This window comes from Coloeus monedula (genome assembly GCF_965178545.1).
Source record: "Coloeus monedula genome assembly, chromosome: 8".
Classification (NCBI taxonomy): domain Eukaryota; kingdom Metazoa; phylum Chordata; class Aves; order Passeriformes; family Corvidae; genus Coloeus; species Coloeus monedula.
The window spans coordinates 892,915-910,024 of record NC_138788.1 but is presented as its reverse complement, the minus strand read 5'-3'; the positions used below and the strand labels follow the sequence as shown (position 1 = coordinate 910,024).

Sequence of the window (17,110 nt, the reverse complement as noted above, 5' to 3'; positions counted from 1 at the left end):
GATGCTGTTGCAAGCCTGCAGTAACAGGTTGTTCTAGACCGGGTAATGCATTTTCTGGGAAATGAAACCATTTTTCATCTTTATCAATTTTACTTAAAAATATCAGCTCAAAGAGCTTTAAAGCTGTTCCTTTATTTGAAGCTTTAAGCTGATTTAAAATCAGTAATATAAACATTCTTAGGTTTTATGCTCTGAAAGCAAATGTTTACCTCAGAGTTGTAAACTCTACTGAAGTCTTTCTTCGAAAACTTTGGGCTGTTGGGCCTATTTTAATGAAACTTTGCACATTTTTGGGAAAATATTCCAGGATGTTTTGTAAGAGAAGGCAGCATTGAGTACAGTGATATGAGCAAACATTAGAGTCTTGTGACTTAAAGCACTGTCAAAATGTAATTCCTGTAGTGGTGGATTTTAGAATGCTTAAATGTAGTGGTGCCTAAAATTTAGAGTATGTTTAGGGCACCTCCTGCTTAACATTTGATGCTTTCCATCCCAAAAAAAGCAGCAGCTATTTTTGACATGACCCTCCGGGTGTCTGTGGCGTTTGTTTTTAAGAAATGAGAAAAATCTGCATTCTTTGCTTCATTGCTGGGGATGGATGTTTGGAGAGCACAGAATCACAGAAGGGTTTGCGTTGGAAGGGACTTTAGAGGGTGGTTCCAACCCCCTGCCATGGGCAGGGACACCTCCCACTGTCCCAGGCTGCTCCAAGCCCCAGTGTCCAGCCTGGCCTTGGGCACTGCCAGGGATCCAGGGGCAGCCCCAGCTGCTCTGGGCACCCTGTGCCAGGGCCTGCCCACCCTCCCAGGGAAGGATTATATCCCAATATCCAACCCAACCCTTCCCTCTGGCAGTGGGAAGCCATTCTCCCTTGTCCTTGTCCCTCCAGCTCCCCTCTCCATGTTTCCTGTAGCCCCTTCAGGCCCTGGAAGGCCACAGTGAGGTAACCCCAGAGCGTCTCTTCTCCAGGTGGGACAATCCCCATTCCCTCAGCCTTTCCTGGTGGGAGAGGTGCTCCATCCCTGAGATGTACTGAAGTACTGGCAAACCAGTGCCCTGCATGCTGTGTGCTGGGGCTGGTCAGCAGTGAATGACCTGTCCTTTGGGGTTGCTGTGCCTTCAGCTGCAGGTGATGGGCAGGAGCTCTGCCAGCGATGCTGATCCAAGGTTTTTCCAAGGTTTTTGACACTTGTTTTCCCTCCGTTTAGGGAGTGACAATTCCCAGTCAGAGACGCTACGTGTACTACTATAGCTACCTGTTAAAGAACCACCTGGATTACAGACCAGTGGCACTGCTGTTCCACAAGATGATGTTTGAAACAATTCCCATGTTCAGCAGCGGAACTTGCAGTAAGTACCAGCACCCCTTCACCTCTGCTCGGGAACCCCATGGCATTTTGGGTGTGGTGATGGCACCAAGAGCTGCACATCTTGGACAAGGTCACATGGAAACCCCTCACAGTCCAGGTTCCGCTGGGTTAGTGGGCTCTGTCCGCTGGGACCCTCCCAGGTGTAGTCTGTGAAGGACTCATGATTGTTTTACTACAGTTTTAAACTGGCAAGTGTTTTAATGGTTTGTAGAGAAGTGATTCCATATGTAGAATCACTGAGGCTGGAAAAGGCCTCCAGGTTTGAGTCCAGCCTGTGACCAGTCCCCACCTTGTTACCCAGCCCAGAGCACTGAGTGCCACATCCACTCATTCCTTGGGCTCCTCCAGGGATGGGGACTCCACCACTCTCTCTGTGTATATTTGTATATTTTCTCTTATTTTTGTAAAAAGCCCCCTTTTTTTTTTTTTTTTTTTAAACACAGCAGCTCTTGGGAAACATGAACTGCTGAAAAACATTTGCCTAATGGCATGTTGGCTTCCAGTGCAGCAACATCATTCTTCCCATGATGTTCAAAAAAAAAAAACCAAATGAATCAGTTCAACTGGGTAAATACCTAATTAACTGTGGAATAAACTTTTCTTTATGTGGAGGTTTCTAAAGCATTAATACACCTGTGAATGATTAATCTGATCTGCTGATACGCTGTGTTAGTGAGGAACAGCAGATTTTGTGATGCTTTGAAACACAAAAACAAATTCTGCTCTGTCCTGTGGGCTGTGTTGCAGGGCAGTGGCTGCCTTGTGTTGCGTGCTCATTTTTTGTCGGTGGAAAAAATCTAATGGTTTTGCTATGGGGATTACAGCAATGTGTAATTAATTCCAGTGCCTCCTGTGGCTTTGATTAAAATTGCCCTGTTAATATTGTTGTGAGACAGTACCTGAACGTGTAACGCACACCAGAAACAATCAAGCAGCTTGTCAGGCTGTCTGTACAGGAGGAGGGAGGGGGAGCCTCTGCCAAAACCCCTCTGCCTTAGGGAAGAGGTGTGGAGGTTACAGATTTCTGCAATTGCCGCTTATTTTTTTTAATAGTTTTGAATAAACTGTGCTGTCCTTGAGAGTCTGAACCGCTCAAGTGAGCACTGACTTGTGTGTCCATGGCAGGCTGCTGGTGTGGTGTTTGCACAGGAGGCTGTTGGGATGAACAGCAGATTGGCTAGGCACCTGGGAAGATAAATCAGCTATCAAGCTCAGAAAGAGCATAATGCAATATTTTAAGTTTTGTGGAGTTCTCAGTGGCTTTTCAGAATGTGAAAGCCATGGTCTGTGGTGTTCCTTTAGTCGTGTTGTCAGTTGTGATGGGAGTAATTTTACCAACACAACAGCTTTAAACCCACCTTCCTTGGTATCATTCTGCTGCTTTAAAGCCACTGAGAGAGCAGAGTCCTACCTCTGGGGCAGAATGAAGGGATGACAGGGTTTCACAGCTCGGAGACTCAAGGGAGATAAGGGCAGAAAGAGAAAGATGTGTGGAGAGCTCACAGCACCTTCCAGCGTCCAAAGGGGCTGCAGGGAAGCTGGAGAGGGACCCTGCAGCAGGAACTGGAGTGGCACGACAAGGGAATGGCTTCCCACTGCCAGAGGGGAAATTTAGGTGGGATATTGGGAAGGAATTGTTCCCTGGCAGGGTGGGCAGGCCCTGGCACAGGGTGCCCAGAGCAGCTGGGGCTGCCCCTGGATCCCTGGCAGTGCCCAAGGCCAGGCTGGACACTGGGGCTTGGAGCAGCCTGGGACAGTGGAAGGTGTCCCTGCCCATGGCAGGGGTGGCACTGGATGAGCTTTGAGGTCCCTTCCAACCCAAACCATCCTGGGAATTCTCTGAGCCTGCAAGTAGCAGTTTCATAGCTGGGCCCTTCAGCAGGACAGTGTGGGTGTGTTTAGTAGGGACTCCCACAGCACTGCGGGGGTGTCTGGCCAGAGCAACTCTGCTTAAAGTGGACCAAAAACCCCTCATAATATCAGTGTTAGCCCTGCAGATTTAATTGGGGAAGTTATGCCATGGCTGGCACTTCTGTGGTGATGGTGATTTACAGGACCAGCTTAGGCTCTGTTGGTGCTGGTTGGTTTTGTGTATTAATGTTCCCATTTTGTCCTTGGTTTTGCTTGTTTGCAAAGAGTAGAAGTCAGTTTATGCTGACCTCACCAGCCACTCTACAACTGGAAGAAGAGGTGAGAGAGAATAAAACCCCTCACTTAGGTCTATGTAATAGAGAGGAAAGGCAAAATGCAAGGGACAGTCAAGTAGTTGTCACTTTTTATAGTCATTATATTAAAAAGAAATAAAGTTTTAGGAGCTCACTGGTGGCCTGAAAGTATTGCCATGAAGGACAGAAATCTTTGATGTTGTTTCCAGTAGCATCTGGCAAAGTTTGGTCTCCTGTGGTGTTAAACCCTTAATAGAAATTTATTTAACTTTGAAAATATCGTAGCTCATGATTTTGTTTCTGCTACCAATATTGTGCTTTTTTGATACTTTTGAGGCTTCTCTGACAAAGTGACACTCTTGTTTTGTCACACAGATCCTCAGTTTGTGGTGTACCAGCTAAAGGTAAAGATATTCACCTCCCCTTCAGGACCCTCACGACGTGAAGACAAGTACATGTACTTTGAATTCCCTCAACCTTTGCCGGTATGCGGTGATATCAAAGTGGAATTTTTCCACAAACAGAACAAGATGTTGAAAAAGGTTGGTTTCCTTGCTTTCTTCTGGAAAATGTTGTTGAGCCAGGCCCTGATGCAGGGTTGGGATGTTGGTTATTCTTCAGGGATGTGTAATCACGGCATTTAATTCTTTGATGTCTGGTTTTCTCAAGGAGCCAACTGACCACAAAATGAAAGCTGGATGTTTTGGGAGTCGGTGGGATTAAGTACAAAGGTTGGATAAAAATGATCCTGGATCTGTATTGCAGTCGTTTGGGTAGTAGTGAGTAATCTAATTGAGGAAGAAACATTCACCTTCTAAAAATAGACTTGCATACTGAGCAAGTTAACTCCAGCTGTTTTCCTCACTAAATTTTCCTGAGGTTTGAGCAGGCACAGAAGATCCTGTCTGTGCTGTTGGCTGATTTGTACCCATCTGTCAAATTTAGCTGAATTTCTGAGATAATTGAGTTCCCACGCACTTTGTAAAAGTATCTCTGCAATCTCTTCCACCACCTCTCTGTTCCCAGCTGCAGTGCCTTGACAGGAGAGATTTAGAGAATTCACTCAGAGCTGAGGATTTTGTCAGGGTCTCAGCTGTGGGAGAAAAATTAATGTAGGACTTACTTTGAAACCAAAGTCAGCCTGTTCTCAAAGCTGAATCCCTGAGTTTCTTTAGTTCTGGTGCTTGTGGAGCCTCTTTGGATCTACCAGAGTGAGAGGTGAGGATGAGACTGTGCTGATTAAAGGCTACCTTGGTGATTGCCACTTCAAACTCCTCATCAGTAGTTACTCCCTGTTGAATGGAGGTTAGAAAACTTGAGAGCATTCTGTGAGTGAATTAATAAAAATAAGAAATGCTAGAGTGGATCAGGAGACAAAGAAGTGCTGAGGTAACATCCCTTAGAGCTGTGCACACAGGTCATACTGCCAGCTGTGTGTGAACACGCATGCACACAGTTGTGTGGGCTTGCTCAGGTGTGAACCAGTTCAGTTTGTGTGCTGGTGTCTGCAAAAGTTTCTGGACAGTTCCTTAATGGCACTGTTTTCCTTCTCTGCCTGTTGAATGAGATGTTTCAGTTGGTCAGTGCAGTTATGTCCAGTACAGATACTGTGAAACAAAGCATTTTAGGAGCAGAAATTCTACTTTAAAGCCAAGATTATTGACATTTAAAGCAGCAACACACAGCAGTCAGTTTTGAGAAGTCTTTTAGAGGAGCACCCAGATGAGTAGTGTGGGCTGAACATGAGGGATGCGGGGAGGAGATGATGCAAACCCCGACACCTCAGACAAGGTCCTGCTCTATCTGCTCTCTCCCCTGTCTGGGCTGTGTGTTTGTTGTTTCTTTGCTATCTCCACTACCACATGGATTGCAGACAGACCTGAGGGGAAGTGCTGTGCTGCTCTGCCCATCCCTGGAATACCAGTGTGCAGGTCAGCTGCTGGATCTTGGCTCTGTAGCCCCAGGAACAAGCTCCTGTATTTGTTTTACCTGTGGAGAGAGCACTGAGATGCAGAGACAGCGTAAGTGAGAGCCCCTCATGAGCACACGCAGTGTCTGCAGTATGAATTGGGTCTTTGGGAGTGTGTAGAAGTGCAGAACCACAGCAGGAGGGTTACTGTGCTGGAGTTTCGGTTCAGAGTGTCAGATTGTGGTTTCATTTCTTAAGAATCTTTGTCGTTTCTGAGTAGCTGGGTGATAACCTTCCCCCCCCATCTCCCCCTTTTTGTCTATTCTTACCAAATACCCAAACTGTTTGGGTTCTGTGGATTACAGATAGTGCAGAGGTGCTCAGTTTCTCAGTGTTTCTGGACTGGTAGAGCCAAAGAAATGGTGAAGATGGTTCTTTCACACCTGCAAACTTTTCTGAGATGGAAACTGCCCCTTCATCACCCAGTAGAAAAACCACCTTGATAATCTCTCTGAAATACCTGTTGAATCAAGTGTCTTATTGCCTCAGCTTTCCATATGAATGGAGGAGAGAGGAAAATAGGTGTGAGATGTTTCACAGTTGTGGTAAGATCACCTGTCTTAGCTCTGCTGCAAACAGAGGAGCTGATCCTTCCACATGGTCCTCGGACAGGTTGTTGCATAAAGTGAATAAGGTGAGAACAGGGCAAAGGGGAATACTGCTGACAGAAAAGCCTACCTTAGCTCAAACCGAACACATTTCTCTGTCCAGGTGTTTCACGTCTGTGCCTGTTCTTTTTTACATCAACTGACTACACAGCTTTCACTCAAAACCCCCAAAGTGAAGGCCTTCCACTGGGGACACTTGCATTTTTAAGATCCCTTTATGCAGTGATCTCCTAATTCATGAGGAAGCAGCATAATTAGGAGTAACAGCATCTTACCTTTCAGAGATTCTGGTATATTCACCAGCTTTATGAAAAGTGGAATTACGAGTCTGTTGCCTGTCACTGGTTCTTCCAAGGTTTTCTGTTAGCAGGTCATAGGGAGCTAAACAAGTCTTAAAGACATCATGCTGACCAATGGCATTTTACCTTTAACATCATAAAAAAACCTAATAAGATCAATTAAAAGTGTAATTCCTGGTGCATTCTGAGCCTCAGGCTGGAGAATGGCTGTGTCTCATCTCTGAGATGAAGAAAACTTGTTGGCCCTGGCTCTGGTTTGGTGTTTGGTGACGCTGCTCTCAGCTGAAGTGCCCCAGATTCCCTCACCTGTACTTGCTTCCAAATTTCCAAATCCTTTGAAGAGCAGCATTATCTGCAGAGCTCTCTGTAGGGAGGGCCCTCCTCTATTTTGCTCAGGCTCATTTTGGATAAAATTATTATGCATAAACCAGACCAAACCCAAATGACCAAATGACTTTAAACACCTAATGTTGCAGAGTCAGTGTGAGGTTTAAAGCAGCCACATGTCCTTTCTTTTAATGGCAAAAGTTAATTTAAGCAAATTCAGTGGCTTTTGGGAGCTGACCTCAGCCACAGGACCACTGGTGCCACTGGGATATTGGTACAGGGCTGACTGCCTTGCAAAAGTTTCAGTCTTTCCATAGTTTCTGCCACCTGGCATCAGTTAGGAAGTCCACAGCTCTTGGTCTTTTCTTGTCTAATCAAGTTGTTTACTTTATTCTCAGACTCTTTCTTTAGTGAGCTGTAGCTGCTTCCTTTCAAGAACAAAATGCATGCCCACATGAGAACAAAATGGCTTGAGGCTCAAGTGCAGTGACTGTGTATGAATTTCTGATGGGTAGAAGTTAGTAATTTGGGGGATTTTTTTTTTTTGAGCATGGCTTTTTTTTTTTGTAGCTTGACTGTTCTTCCATCTCAGACTGCTGCTGTAGTCACTCTAGTTTTGCTTCCATGGATCTCTGCAAAGCCTTTTTCTTCCAGTTATTGATGTTGACGTGATAATCTGAAAGTATTTCAGAGTATCCTTAGATCACTCGGTTCAATGAGAATCTGTTTAAAAATAATACAGAAATCTCCTTATCCTCCTGCCTCCAGAGCCTGGGGGTGAAGGAGACCTTTTTTTGGGAGTCCTCCCAGTACAGATGAGAGGGAAATGTTGATGTGGGTATAATTTGTGAGAGTCAGTGGTGGTTTATCCCCAGACTCCAGCGTAGGAGGGCTGACAGCATTGTTTGAGCGGTTACGTTTCATCTCTCGAGTCTCGAGATCAGTTCTGCTGCAGAGTTCAACAAGGCTTTGGGCAGTTGCTGTTCAGCAAACGCTGAGGAATGAACTCTGAAAATGTCAGAAGATTCAGTGTTGATCTGAAAATGGTACAGGAAGTTCCATCAAGCGGGCCTAGGGAACAGGCTGAGCCATGATCTCCATTCTTGGAGAGCATCTCCAAAGCCCTCAGCAGGTGCTGCTGCGTGCCTGGGGGTACCTGTAGATCACTCTGCAGAAGTTAAGCTCCCAGGAGGGCACGGGAGCTCCTGATTGATGGCTTAAATCTTGGATTTGGATCTCAGTCTGCAGTTAGAGACCAGCTCTAGAGTGGAGGATGTTTTTCTGTCAGTCTGAGAAACTGCACGAGGTAGGGACAAGCACTGTTTGTCAGAATTGTGGGATTAAATCAGCTTCTGCCTCATCTGATACTGCACTGGAGATTTATGGCACAGATTTGGTTATGGGAAGAAGTACATCTGTGGTTTATTTTTTTTTTTTAAGACAGATGTCTGTGATGTAACTGGAAGTGAAGCTAAAAACATTGAAAAACAGTCTCTTAATACTTTTTTTTTTTTTTTTTCCAGAAGTCTATTCATTAACTTGTGTTATGTGAGCACTTGGGTCTGGTATTTTGATTTGCTATATAAAGCCTGAGTTCAGTTCGTGCCTTGATTTTTGAAATTCCTGTCTTTGGCCCATATTACATCATCTTTCTTCCTTGTCTCCCATGAAATATCTTGGATCCTGATGCTTTAGCTGAATCCTCACTTTGAATAATGGATTTGCTCTTCAGTGAAAACAGTGACACAGTTATCAGCCTTAAGAGCTAATTCCAAGTCTTCCCTCAATTTGAGTGGCTGTGCCATGTTCCAAGACCCATGAACTCAGTTTATTAGGCTAATTAAGTTGTGTAGTGGGAAGGAGAGGAAAATAAGTTGCTTTAAGATGCTGGAGGGAGATAAAAGGAGAAATGACCAGCTCAGCTGAGTTGTATTGTTTAGTTTGAGTCCCTCAAGACCTCTGCAAATTTATCCCAAGGAACACAGATTAAAAGCTGTCTAGTGAGAGGCTCGTTGTCTGTCAGCCCCTATCCCTGAAGCTGAGTCCCCCCCAGGCCCTAAAGTGCTAACGAAGTCCTTCCTGGTTCTCCACCTCATGGAGCTGAAGGTGAGGCACAACAAAACTGTGCCTTCTGCTTCTGCTGGCATTGATTCCCATCCAGTGGTCTCTTTCTCTTTGGCTCTGCTTTCCCCCCTGGTGACAGGAGCCATCCCTCCATCCCTCCATCCATCCCCTGCAGCGTGTCCTCCCCTCCCTGGAGCTGACACTGGTCCAGCACCAGAGCAGTTTTCGGCAGGAAAGCTGATGCTTGTCTCTGTTTTGACCTGAGCAGGTCCTTCAGTATGAGCAGGAATAAACATCTCATCTCCTTGGATTCTCTTCTGAGGGACTCACTGTGGGTGAGGAGCCTCGATGGGGGTAACCTGAGGATGTCTTCACAGGGATTTTGTCTGCTGCCTCTTCCTTTGGGAGAGAGACATCGGCGGAGTGAACCCAGGGTATTCATCCTCCACTTCCAGACCCAGGCAGGGCATTTCTGAGGCTGTTCCTGGGGAGAGAGGAGGGTGTGAAGTGTGTAAGCAGGGCCTGGCAAGAACCTGCCAACTGCTGCCTGCCGTGGATGGGCTCCAACAAGGCTTCTTCAGAGATGGGATGGCTTGAAGGGCGTCAGTGGCAGTGGGAAACATCTGTTAGACTCCCCAGACAACTCTAATTACAGCGTGTGCATTTGCTAGATGAACTTGATTCCCAAAGTGCTGGAGAGAGAGGCGCGTGGTGAAGTGGAGAACTCCCCTACCAGAAGTGTTCCTGCCTGGATTTTTAACTTCCTTTGGTTGTTGCCCTTCCTTGCAGGTCGGGGGACTCTCAGGTGCTTGCAGAAATGCAGACAAGCCGGAAGTGGTTTTGTAGGCTTTGCCTAAAATATTGAAAATCAGTCTGACCTTTGGTGGAGAGGGACACTTGGGGGTTCCCAGTCTCTTGTTTGAATAAATTAGTGAGGAGAATGAGTGGGAGTTAAGCAATAGTCCAGCTCTTCCCTGCCCCCTTCTCACCGGCTCAGGAAAATGCTGTGGTATTTTGCTGCTGCCAGACTGCCTTCAGCAGGAGGGCCTGCTCGTGTCACACACACTGGAACCACTTCTGTTCCACCTCTGACTTCCCCCCTGCTTCCTTACCAGCAGGGATGAATAGGAAGATAGGGCAGGACGTGGATTTCCAGTAAGAAATTGGAATTAGATCTCCCTGGTAAACCAAAATATGTAAGTTAGCTCAGAAGGAGTTTGTGTTCTGGTGCTGTGTAATACCAAGGAATGTTAGCTTCTGGAATGGGTCGCTTCCCTGCAGCTTCAGCAGGAGTGCAGGAATACTGACCATTGTGGGAAGAAGTGGCCATTTGCATCTTGGATCTTTGGCCTGAAAAGCCAAATCAGAGGCAAACAGGAGATGTCATCTGTAGGTCAGGGTCAGATGGAGAGGTGCCTGGTGTCAGGGCCAGCCTGCCAAGGAGAGCTGACCTTGGAAGCATCAGCTCTTGGCTGGCAGAAGGCTGCTTCTCTCCAGAGCCTTCAGGATCTCTGGTACAGGGGTGTCCTGCCTCGTGGTACAGCTGGAGCTGTGGCAGAGTGGAGAATCAAACTGCTGATGCTCGTCTGTCAAGTTCTGCTTCAGCTGAGTGTCCTTCAGCTGTCTCTGCCTCGGCTGCTCCCTGAAGACTTCCTGCTGAGTGGCAGGGCAGCAGGCACTGGGGCTGCCTTCCCTTGGTGGGGCTCAGCACAGGGCTGACTGGGCGAGAGCATCTCAGCACAGCAGCAGTGAATCCATTACTAGAGTAGTGGATTTGTGGTTTTGCTCAATTGTTGCTGTCTCTGTATAAAAGTAAGAAAAGCTTTCTGTTACAGGGGAGATTCAATATTACTCATCTCAGCTGGTTCACACATGTTGTCTCTGCTGGGTTTAGGGATTGCCTGGCAAGGTGTGAGCAAAAAAAAAATCTGTTTATGCCTTGTTATTGCGAGTTTTAGTTAATTTATTATCATCTGCTTTTATTGCAGGTATGATAGTTTTAAGCCCAGCTCACGATAAGTGTCTTCTAAAAGCTTAATTGGTTAAAATTGAGGTCGATGAACGCAGATTTTTGTGTGTTGTCCAGGAGATGTGGTGAAAATGTCTTTGCATGCAATGTAACAAATGATGTGCTGTTGTCCAACCAGGTTTTGCCTGATATTACAGATTTGGTTTGACCAGATGCTGATAGCAGTCTAATTAACGTGCCATTAGCGAATACTAAAGCAAGCTTGTTTTCTGTGTTCTTCCTCCCCCAGGACAAAATGTTTCACTTTTGGGTAAATACATTCTTCATAGGACTGGATGAAAATTCAGACAAAGTAGAAAATGGAAGTCTAGTTGCAGATCAGGAACTTGATGGTATTTTCAGTACAGAGCGCTCAGATAATGATAAGGAATATTTAATCCTTACATTAACAAAAAACGATCTAGACAAAGCAAATAAAGACAAAGCCAACAGATACTTCTCTCCAAACTTCAAGGTCAGTATATTTTATGTGTGAACAAAGCTGAAAAGCTGCATGATTTGTTTGTCTTGCCTTTGGGAGGGACCATGTGAAACTGCTGTGTAGAAGCCGAGTCCACGTGTTGGTATTGCCATCACTTAGCAAAGCTTTGAGCTTTGTACTTTTATCTGCTTTTTGGGGAGCTAATGGACATTGAGAGGCTGGGGTTGAAGTCTTCAGGTTGTTCCAGGTGTTTATCAAAGCCATCAGAGGTGTAGGAGAGCCGGTGAGCAGGTGGCATCTTCCCTGTTGCAGCTGCATTGCCGGAGCTCTGGGCTGGAGACCCTGAACTCCTGAGCTGATTTGCAGCAGTGCTTGTTTCATGGGAAGCAGAGGGGGCCACAAGAGTGATTTGGGGTCTGGAGCATCTCCCTGATGAGGAGAGGCTGCGGGAGCTGGGCCTGGTCAGGCTGGAGAAGGGAAGGCTGACAGGGGATCCCATCAACCCGCACAAATCTCCCCAGGGGGTGTCAGAGGAGGGTGCCAGGCTCTGCTCAGTGACAGGATGAGAAGCAAAGGCCATAAACTAAAACACAACGAGTTCCACCTCAATGTGAGGAAGAACTTCTTTCCCTGGCAGGTGGCAGAGCCCTGGCACAGCTGCCCAGGGGGGCCTGGAGTCTCCCTCTCTGGAGACATCCCAAGCCCACCTGGAAGTGCTCCTGTGTCAGGTGACCCTGCCTTGGCAAGGGTTGGACTGGATCATCTCCAGAGGTGCCTTCAACCCCAGCTGTCTGTGATTCTGGGAAGGCCTTACCCTGGCAGCTCAGCTTTGAGGAATATGAGCCATTGCCAGCAGCGTTTTAAACGTGAAAAAGGCATTTGTAAGAATTTCAGCATTTTCTAACTTGCTCATAAAAGGTGAGCCAGTGCTCATTTGAAGGTAATGGTTGTAGCTGCTTGGAACATTGCTTGGATCAGACTTCCCACACATGAGTCACCCATTAGAGGGTGTTTTGTTCTATCCTGTGCACCCTGGATGTAACCTCCTGGTGCTCTGGGAGGTGTGGAAGGCAGGAGGGTGGTGGCATGGCCTGGTGTGCTGGGATGTCCTGCTGCTGCAGCTCAGGAGCACCTGAGCACTCAGCCAGACACAGCTCCTGCAGCTGGGCTGGAAAATCCTGCTGCTTTGCCAGGGGTGGTATTGAGAGGCTGGCAAACCTCTCTCTGGAGAGAGGAGCACTGGACTCAGGGTAGTGAAGGAGCTGTGCTGTTAAAAATTGCTTTGTTGCCTGTGCTCAGTTGAAGTCCAGGTTCCCTTTTTAAATGTTGTTCTTTCCTTCCCCAGGTGAAGCTATTTTTCACAAAAACAGTAGAAGAGCCATCAAACCCAGAGGCTAGCAGTTCAACTTCTGTAACACCAGATGTTAGTGACAATGAACCTGATCATTATAGATACTCTGACACCACTGACTCTGATCCAGAGAATGAACCTTTTGATGAAGATCAGCATACGCAGATTACAAAAGTCTGAATATTTTTTTTATCAGAGATAAAAAAAAAACATACAAAAAGAACCAACCATGAAGAGAAACAAACTTGAATAAACTGAAAAAAAACAAGGACCTTTCTAAATGGCAAAAGGACATAGTGTCAGATTACCAATTATAGGAACAATTCTTTCCTGACCAATCTTGTTTTGCCCTATAAATCTACAGGGCTTGACACTTGTCCAGTCGGGGGGGAAAAAGAAAGGTTACGTAGCTCTTATATGTATATACCTTTTTGTGTCAAAGGACATTAAAACTTCAATTAGGAACTATAAACATGGCACTTTCCCATTTTATTCCAGTTTTATAAAAGTGGAGACAGACCTAATGTGTATGCGTAGGAATTTTTCCTTTTGTGTTCTGTCACCAAACGAAGTTTCAAAAACCGAAAAAAAAAAAAAAATTTCCAGGTTCACATCCTGCCCCTTTTTTTGCACTCGTGTGGCAACAGAAAAGTCTGCAGTTGGCTAAGAGATGTCTCTAGAAGGTTTTTTCCTACATTCTAATGCATGTTTTTTGGATGGGGCTGGAAGGTGATGCTCGGAAAGGAGCGTGGCCTGTGTACCATATCCGGCTGTTCCATGCACCTTTCCTCAGCATGCTGCCCTAATTCATCCGGGACAATGGGTGAGGAGTCGCCGCTGTCACTGCTTGTTGTTTGTGCATTTTTCATTTTTTTTAAGTGTAATGGTGCTAGAAAAGGCAGCTAGAGGGAGTGATTCTGTCTAGGGGTACAGGAATGAACCTTCACGACACCCGCGAGACCCGCGAAATGAAGGGAGACAAGGAATTGGGGTCACGAGAAACAAAACAAAAAACAAAAGGAAACACAGCAACAATGACTTAACCATACAAATGTGGAGGCTATCAACTAAAGTAAGAGCTTGAAACAAATGGTTCCAAAATTTGACAATGATTTATTGGGGTTTTTTTCTGAATTGTAATGGCTGCTCCATCTCCTGTGTAATCAAGGCCAGTGCTAAAAGTCAGATGCTCTTAGTGCAAAAACATCAGTCAACATCTTACATTTATATCAGTAGTTTTTCAATCATATTCCTGCTGTGAATACTTCATGTGCTGCCTTGCAAGCTTTTTTTTTTTTTTTTTTTTTCTCTCTCATGAATATAAAAAGATTTTGTAATGGTGCACAGGAAATGTCATTGGAGATTCTCCAGGTTAGTGTTTGTTTTGAAGATTTCTGATGCATTTATTCAATCAAACCTCTGTCAGCCGTTCCACCCCTTTGACCTTACACATTCTATTACAATGAGTTTTGCAGTTTTGCACACTTTTTTTTTTTTTTTTTAATGTCATTAACTGTTAGGAAATTTTACTTGAATACTCATTACCTGCAGCGTTTAAAAAACGGACATTACACACCAGAGAGAGGAAACCAGTGTTGCAGTAAATTCTCAGCGCTGTGTAAATGAAGATTAAAAAGCAGAACTTATCCCAAATACATTGCTATAAACAGCAACCCCACAAACCACCCAACAAATTGGTTTTCTGAACCAAGGGGCAGCGTTGGGTTATTTGTTCACACAAATAGCCAAGGGTGGGTAGGGCTTGAGGTTGGCTTCTGCTGGACAATTGTTGTGCCCAGCCTGAGGTGACTCAGGAGTCCAGCTGCTGGTGCATCCAGCTGTGAAGTCACTGCCAAAATGGGCCCCTCAAAGTGGGCTATGAACAGCTGACCCCAAATTGATGCTCTTTTTAGGATGCAGTACACACATCCCCCTGCTTAATTAACTTCTCGGTGCTGACATGGAAGTTCATGAGCTGTGTTCTCAGCCAGAATTATGAATGGGATCTGTCAGAGCCCTGTGCAGCAGCATTAATGGTTGGAATTTGAACGAGACAAGGCAGGACTTCCACTAATTACAATTGGTAAACCAAGGTGTAAAGGGCTTTTTTAAAAAAAATTTTCTTATCTGGTTTCTGTTGGTCAATTCTGCTCCTCAGAATCATGATTCTAACTTCTAACAAAGCTGGTAATACGTTCTGACTTACAGGTTTAATTAGACTTCAGTGGATCAAGGTTCAGTGCTCATTGTGATGAGCAGGAGGTGGTTTTCCCTTGGGAACAGGAATTTTAACTCTTACCCTTCCAATCATGTTTTACCCTGTCTGGTTTGTAACAGTTGAAAGTTGTGTTGGCTTAATAAACCAAACTGTTCCTGCTTGGATAGTATTGGGATCTTGGCACTGCTGCGTGTCCCACTTTGGATAATCAGGATTGGATGGTGCAGTTCCAGTCGGTGACGCCGGATCGGGAATCAGGACACAAGGATGGGCTTTTGCACTGTTAATTTTCCTTTGGAATGTGAAGGTTGGAATGAGGGTTTCGATTTTTTTTTTTTTTTTTTTTTTTAATGTTTCGACGTCTTTGAGAAGCCTTGCTTACATTTTATGGTGTAGTCATTGGAAATGGAAAAATGGCATTATATATATATTATATATATAAATATATATTATACATACTCTCCTATACTTTATTTCAGTTACCACCCCCATAGAAGTTGACAAGAATTGCTATGACTGAAAGGTTTTTGAGTCCTTATTAAAACTTTATTTATGACAGTATTCATAATTAGCTTGAGCTGCATTCTGTAGGTAATCTTTCCTTGAGTTTCCGGACTGTACGCTTCAGCCTGTTGGGATGTGCAAGAGCTTACACGTCTGAAACTACTTGAAGGCATCACTTTGGGAAGAGCTTCACTCTTAGGCCCTGAAGCATCCCCTGGGCTCGGGCAGCCCCAGTGAAAATCTTTGCCACAGCTCCTCCAGGGCAGCTGTGCCAATCGGCCTCCAGATTCCTCCCCGGGGCACACATTGTAAGCTGGAGTTTACATGCAGCATCAAAATCAGCTTTCCAAATTCCAAAAACAAGCCCTTAAAATAACCCAAAAAGAGGATGCTGGTGTGCAAGTTCCATGTTTAGTCCTAGCAAATGTGTGCAATATGTTAACGATGCCTGTGGTTGCCACGAAGTGCCTCGTTTACCTTCTCAATACTGTTGGAAAGTGTCGTGCATGCAGATGGATGGGGTGGGACTGTGCACTAAAAGGGGCTCCAACTACAGCGTTTGGCAGAGCTGCCTTTCTCTGCCAGTTCAAATTTCCAGTCTGTTTTCATATAGCATATATATATATAGATACTAAAAGAAAAAAAAAAATCAGTCTGTTAAGCAGCCTTACTCTGATTCAGCCTCTTCAAATACTATTGTGCTGTGCAACAGTGGCTCTGTGTGTAACTGAGAATACACAAAAACCAAGTATGACATGTACAGGATAATGCCTCATACAAATCAGATGTCCGTTTGTTATTGTGTTTAACAACCCTTTATCTCTTAGTGTTTAAACTCCACTTAAAACTGATTAAAGTCTCATTCTTGTCACCGTGTGGGTGTTTTATTGCAGTGTTCTGAGCCCGGCAAACAGCTGAAATGTTGTGCTTGTGAAGCTGTGGAACTTGGAGTGTGGTGCTTGGAGCCAAGGGTGCTCCTTGTGCCTCCCGGGATTTTGAGGGAGCTGCAGCTCCAAAGCCTGGTGTGTTCCAGAGGTTCGAGCCAGGGTGGCAGTGGAATTGCAGGGGTATCAAACCTGCTGAGGGGCAGGGGCACCTCCTGGGCCATTAAACCACACAGGAAAGTGCCTGTCCCCAGCGCCTGAGGAGCTACAGGAAAGATGGAGAGAGACTCTTGACAAGGGCTGGAGGGCCAGGACACAGGGAATGGCTTCCCAGTGCCAGAGGGCAGGGCTGGATGGGATATTGGGAAGGAATTGTTCCCTGGCAGGGTGGGCAGGCCCTGGCACAGGGTGCCCAGAGCAGCTGGGGCTGCCCCTGGATCCCTGGCAGTGCCCAAGGCCAGGCTGGACATTGGGGCTTGGATTCTGCTCTGGAGCCAGCTGAGAAGCGCCGTGGGCAGAGGATTGTATTTGACTTGCACACTCTTGTCCCGTTGACTGAAGGTCCCATGGCCCAGCCCTCAGCAGCTAAAGGTGGTTTCTGGGCAAAACTGCTCATTTTTTCCGCTCTGGTGACCATGTGTGACAGAGCTTCCCAGGGAGGTGCTGGGTGCCAGCACAGCCGACAGTCCCCGTGCTCCATCCCCACACCTGGGGTTTCCGTGTCCCCTGAGCACTCTCCAGCTCCAGGGCCTGCCTGGCTGAGCTTTCCAAGCCTCTGGCATCAGCAGGGAGCAGCAGCTCAGTTCGTTCAGCTCCCTCTCCAGGCAGCCACGGAGGGGTGGTTAATAATTAATTGTGTCTTCTTTTCAAGCTGCAGCAGAGTTCTACACTGCACTCTTTT

At 45.9% G+C, this 17,110-nt stretch overlaps 1 protein-coding gene across 1 annotated transcript in view; it reads left to right on the top strand.

The window, feature by feature from the left end:
• The window catches only part of PTEN (phosphatase and tensin homolog), a 49,732-nt gene extending 33,551 nt beyond the window's left edge, over positions 1 to 16,181 (top strand). Inside the window, exons 6-9 of the mRNA XM_082286569.1 lie at positions 1,209 to 1,350; positions 3,911 to 4,077; positions 11,061 to 11,285; positions 12,598 to 16,181. Coding sequence (XP_082142695.1) covers positions 1,209 to 1,350; positions 3,911 to 4,077; positions 11,061 to 11,285; positions 12,598 to 12,783 — 720 coding nt within the window. The 3' untranslated portion in view covers positions 12,784 to 16,181. The remainder of the gene's footprint in view (positions 1 to 1,208; positions 1,351 to 3,910; positions 4,078 to 11,060; positions 11,286 to 12,597) is intronic.
• The last annotated feature ends 929 nt before the right edge of the window (positions 16,182 to 17,110 follow it).